Genomic DNA, 6000 nt, shown 5'->3' with positions numbered 1-6000 from the left:
TTCCTCTATTGAACAGGTTCATTTACGAAAATTAAAGTCGCTCCTGATCTTATTGGAACCTCCTTCGTCACATGAACACGTTATGCAATGTATCATTCCCTCCTTCCCGATACATGGGAAGCAACATGACATTCAACCTTCCCAAAATGAACACAAGCTCTTTAAAGACCATGAACCTCGAACCACTTACCAGCAACTCCGAATGCTCGAACAGCGAACCAGAATCAAAACAAAACGGTTCATTGGTCCCAACGGTCATCGCGCTTCGCATGTTTCGTCCCAAAATGACAAACTCTTCATTACCCAACTCGATCCGAAACCGAGCGAGAGAGAGCTCCGATGGCGAGAGCATGATGAACTCGCTTCCCACCGCCGGAATCACCCGAAGCATAGAGCATAATTTTTATGTTCTGCCTTCCAGCCGGTTTCGCGCTTGCATAACCCGCTGAAGATGAACCACGAGGACTCGGTGAATGAAGAAGCCTCTTGCCCGTTGCTCTTTCTCTTTTGAAGGTTCGTCGTCTTGTATTCTCTGATGCGGCGAGTTTTCGGTCGTGTCGCTGGTCCGGTTATGTTGCCTGCTCTGCGGGTTAGTCCGTAGTTGACGTTCGTTGCGTTTGGACGCTTTACGTGGTATTCTTTTGCTCGAGTCGAGTCGAGGCTCATAAGTCGTGAGAGAGCTGGTGAAGAAGAGTTTCGTGTTGAGGTCGGTTGTGCGGTTAAGTTCGGTGGCAGACTAGCTCAGCACTTGGAGCCTACCTACACCTGGATGGGAACGTGAAGAAGACCTCTCCAGTCGGTCGGTGGTGGTGAGGGACGTGTTGAAAAAAACTCTCGTGTAACTTGAGAGCCCCAGTTTCGAGGCGCGGTGTGTACCTTACCGGTCTCCGGTTGGCCGTTGGTTGTTGTTCGGTGTTGAACGCTCTTTGGGGGTTTTTGTATTGTTTAGTTTGGTTTTTCGGTTGGTTGCGGGTCAGCAGGCAGCATAACAAGTGACCATAGTTCTGGCGGAAGGGACGGCTGGATAAGCAGAAGTGCCAGACTACTTAGCCGCGACAAAGGCGAGGGCAGCAGGTGGAGTACGTGGTTTTTGTGAAGGAATTCCATGAACGAATCGAACGTGTTGAAGCCTTCCGAAGAAATGTGCCATACGCAATCGAAAAGTAATGCTCCTATCGTTAAACGACCGATCGACGTGAAATTGATCCTCAGTGACTGTTACTGATCCGGAAACGCACTGGAATTTATCGAGTGAAGTTTGAACATGACTGCCACTGCAGTAGTGAAGTCCCCGTGACAGTTCTACAAGGCACATTGCCAATGATAAATATCTAGAGGATTAGTGCTCGGCATCCGAATTGAAAACATCGAACACAGAATACGACTTTTGGAGGTTGTTTTAGTGCAAATTGACAGGCGGGAAGCACGATATACGAAAATTCACGCGATGTTGCCAATAAGCGTATTCGTCAAAGTGTTGGCGGTGGCAGCGGCTTTACTGGTGGTCCATGTTGGACACATTTCGGCGGCCACCGCTACCAGTGCGGTCTATGTGGAAAAATCCGCGTACAAAAATGTCGTCATCGAGATAAGGGATAACGTACCGGTGGAAAATTGCCAAACCATCCTGCACAACGTGGAGGTATGTACCGAACCAATGAAACAAAAGCCAACATATATGCGGAAGGAGGAAGGTAGCATAGCTGCATTTCACTGCAGTTTGGGATGGGAACCTAGTTGTTGGGATGGTGGAAAGGGCTGGTTTTGATTTTCCTGAGCTTTTTAATGCTAATTGAGCATGGCAGCAGATAGTGAAAAAAAATATGTTTGGCAGAGGAAAGCGCTGCCTGGCCCGTAGATTTATCTGTTCGTTTGTTGGCAGGGTGCATATGTGCATTGCACGTCCTCAGGTATGCTGCATGTCGGGTGTCACTTGGAAATTGCATGTGGGACAATGGGACTTTTTGTGGAACTGAAAATATATGCAAAACAGATTGTTTTGCTGGTTTTTTGTTCTATAGCGTCGGCCTTTTTTTATGGGCAGACTTATTGATAATTGATTCCGGTGGCTCAGTGACACCGGAATCGGTGAGTTTCGATTCGTTCGGATCGTTAGTATGCAACACTGGTGTTATGTGGAATTTCCTCAGAATTAAAGGATACAATCAAGCCCATAAAAATGAAATGGGGAAGGCTAGGTGCTTTTTTACGGTATGGGGATCGAAGGGAAGGCTTAAATCTTCAACTTCTGTGCCTTGTGCATGAGTTTAGATGGAATTTATGCTCCAGGTGAAAACACAGTCCAGGTGATGCATTCAAATTATTTTTATGGTATTCCAAAGCACATAAGGGCTTTTTAAGTGAAAAATGAGTAACAAAGTGGTAGCTGGTACAATACCTAGTTGTAATCTTGTATTGACGAAAATTTTTGGATCTCTGTTTTGCCATTTTCTCCATCTCCCCGTTTGGAAAGATAAGGTGTTGTTAAAAATCACGCTGGATTTTATCATAACAAAATCCCAGGTCTCCTGTCAATTGACGCCGTTGCGACGATCAGCTGTTCCGAAACGTCTCGTAAGATGGCTTATTGTGGACAAACTGTGCACGATAAACTGAACTTACTCAAAGTTATGGTAAAACGTGAGCTGGCATTATGTAGTCTAGTCACTGGGAAGTAGTTCCCCAACACAGTTCAATGTTAGCAAACAAATCGTCGTTTCGGGATAAACAATCTAAAATGGCAAAAAGATTTTCAAAATGAAAATGTGTTTATTATAAGTTCATGCAGTTTCAAACAGACAGACAGTTGCAAACGGTTAATTTATTTGATTCTGAGCGAAGTTGTATTTTATGGTAATCCTCCGAGACAGTTTGATAAAACGGAAGATTTCCTTTGATACTATGTGGCCAAAATCAGTAATTCCTCTCCAATTTGGTGCTCACTTCAAAAACATGGCTTCTTAGCAGTGGGTTTATCTGTCAGTGAGTGAAATATTTTTGCAATTTCAATTTGATTTCTTGTGAATTAGAGGTGCAAAAAATCTGAACAAGTAAACCGTTGTGCTCAGGAAACGTTAAGCTACCATGTGGTAACAAAATTTGACAAATTGACGAAAATCAATTTCTAAACATTCATTCCTTGCTGTGCGCTTGAACAAGCCAGTTCAGTTTTTGGCAGTCGGTAGTTTTTTGGTTTTTTCTTCCACCGCCCGTGTGGTTTTTACCAGTGCAGTATTGTACCGTAGTGCTTTAAACCGCGCATCGTGAAGGAAGCGAACCAGATTGGCAAGGGTCAACTGGTATCGTGCCACGAGAAGATATTGTCACCATCATCCCCTGGTGATTGGATTCCCCGTTTGCATCAGCAGCAAAACGACGACACGTTTTTTCTGCCTACCTACGGTGTAGAAGACCAGCTGCGGTCATCGAACGGGAACGGATAAGTATCAATTGTATACCTACTCCACATCCTTTTGAATTGTTTTTCGGTTCACTTCTGTCTCTCTCCCGGTGCCAGTTTTGCCCGAATAGGGGAGGCTTGTACAAAACAGCCCTAATCGGTTAAGTTTTTTTTTCTCGATATATTTTTTTTTTTTTTTTTTTTTTTTTTTTTTTTTTTTTTTTTTTTTTTTTTTTTTTTGGTATTATTTTTTTTTTTTTTTTTTGGTATTATTTTTTTTTTTTTTTTTTGCCCGTATAGGGGAGGTGTGTACAAAATAGCCCACTGATAAGTTAACTTTAAGCATTTTTTGTTTTTTTTTTTTTGTACTTTATTATTATTATTTTTCTTTTTTTTTTTTTTTTACTTTATTGTTTTTTTTTTTTATAATTATTTGGTTGCGGTTGATTTTTATCCCGCATGGACGAATCGGATGGAGGCGATACGCCTCCTAAAGATCTCGTTGCTCGAACGCGGTTTTATCAACCGTCTTCGGCTGGGCCTTGGGTTGTCTATTTCCGGCGCAAAAATAAGATTTTGAATGTGCTCTCGATCTCTAGAGAGCTGACGCGTAAATATCCTGGGACCGTTATTCACCAAGTGAAGCAATCCAAGCTGCGTGTAACTGCACCTAGTTACAAAGCAGCGAATGAGATTGCTCAGCATGAGGCTTTTACTGTGGAGTATTTTATCTACATACCTGCCAGAGAGGTCGAGGTGGAAGGGAAAATTATCGACGCGAGTCTGACATGCGAAGACATTAAGACTGGCAAAGGTGTTTTTGAGAACCGGTCCATTCCTGATGTGGCTATACTGGATTGTAAACAATTACAATCAGTTTCCATGGAAGGAAATAAAAAAGTGTTTTCGCCGTCAGCCTCGTTTCGTGTAACTTTTCCTGGTTCCGTTCTCCCGAAATTTGTTTGCATTGATAGTGTTTTTTACCCAGTGCGCCTTTACGTGCCGAAGGTATTCAATTGTACCAACTGCAAACAGCTTGGTCATAGTGCTAGCTTTTGCGACAACAAGCCCCGTTGTGGCAAATGCAACCAAGCTCACTTGGAAGATGATTGCACGCAGGAAGCTGAAAAATGCAGCTACTGTCGTGAGGATCTTCATGATTTGCAGAAGTGCCCGGCATACAAAAGGCGCATTCGAAATGAGAGTCGCTCCATTGTGAAGCGCTCCAAGAAGACGTATGCGGAAATGGTGAAAGCTTTAAATCCGCCTGCAAAAGAGTCTTCATCAGCCATCCCAGTTGGTAACTCTTTTCAAGAGTTGTCTTCGGACGAAGCGAACGACGACGAAACCGATGGGGGAGATTCTTCGGAGGTACACGCACCCGGAAAACGAAAGTCTCCATCTTCTCCGGGACTGCGCCGTAAGGTAATGAAATCTTCCCTCAAAAGTTTGCCGAATTCTAAAGGAGGTGGGGCAAATTTGAAAATCCCGAAGAAACAGGTCTTTGATGCTTCCGTTCCGTGTTGCAGCAAAGATCTGCCGCCCCCGCCTCCGCCGATTAAATATACTTCGAAAAGATGCTCTAGACAAGATAGCAAGAAAAAAGCTACTGAAGTTCCTCGCTCTTCCTCGAAAACCCCCCGGGCCAAGCGAGGACTGATAACATTTACGGCCCTTGTGGATCGCATATGTGATGCCCTCGGAGTTTCAGACTCATTCAGAGGCATACTCGACCTTTTTCTCCCCGCAATAGAAGAGTATCTCAGGGAATTGACTATCTCGTGGCCCCTCCTTGCTTCGATCATATCTTTCGATGGATAATTCATCGAGTGAGGTACAAGATATGATCACTGTGTTACAGTGGAACTGTCATAGTCTAAAACCTAAATTAGACACATTTAAGTTTTTGCTTCACAATTCAGATTGTGATATATTTGCACTTTGTGAAACATGGCTTTCTTCTGAAGACGATCTTAACTTCTACGATTTTAACATTATACGCCAGGATCGAGATGATAATTACGGGGGTGTGCTTTTAGGGATCAAAAAGTGCCATTCATTCTACAGAATCCCCATCCCGACTCATCCAGGCATAGAAATCGTTGCTTGCCAAATAAACGTAAAGGGTAAAGATCTTTGCGTAGCTTCTGTTTATATTCCTCCAAGAGTTTCAATAAACCGCCGTCATCTTTGGAATGCAGTCTCTATGCTTTCATCTCCAGTTTTAATACTGGGTGATATGAACTCACATGGTACTGGATGGGGCGAATCTTATGACGATTATAGAGCGGCTATTTTCTATGACTTATGCGACGATTTCAACTTGAACATTTTGAACACAGGTGAAGTGACACGTATTTCATCCGACGGCAAAGAAAGCCGTCTTGACCTGTCTTTAGGATCAAGTTCACTATCATTCGATTGCATGTGGAAGGTGATCGATGACCCCCATGGTAGTGATCACTTGCCCATAATAACCTCTATCAGAACTAATTGTGAAAGGTCAGAACAGTCAATTCAGGTTCCTTTTGACCTCACTAGGAATATCGATTGGCAAAAATTTGCATCAGCGGTAACTTTTGGTATCGAATCATTCAACA

The 6000-nt window shown here is 43.3% G+C and overlaps 1 protein-coding gene across 1 annotated transcript in view; it reads left to right on the top strand.

Moving 5' to 3' along the window:
• Positions 1–582: 582 nt before the first annotated feature.
• LOC5574121 (calcium-activated chloride channel regulator 2) overlaps positions 583–6000 on the top strand; it is a 51514-nt gene continuing 46096 nt past the window's right edge. Inside the window, exon 1 of the mRNA XM_021837259.1 lies at positions 583–1642. Coding sequence (XP_021692951.1) covers positions 1448–1642 — 195 coding nt within the window. The 5' untranslated portion in view covers positions 583–1447. The remainder of the gene's footprint in view (positions 1643–6000) is intronic.

The sequence above is a fragment of the Aedes aegypti genome, chromosome 1 (assembly GCF_002204515.2).
Source record: "Aedes aegypti strain LVP_AGWG chromosome 1, AaegL5.0 Primary Assembly, whole genome shotgun sequence".
Taxonomy (NCBI): domain Eukaryota; kingdom Metazoa; phylum Arthropoda; class Insecta; order Diptera; family Culicidae; genus Aedes; species Aedes aegypti.
This window is presented reverse-complemented; position numbering and strand designations above follow the sequence as displayed.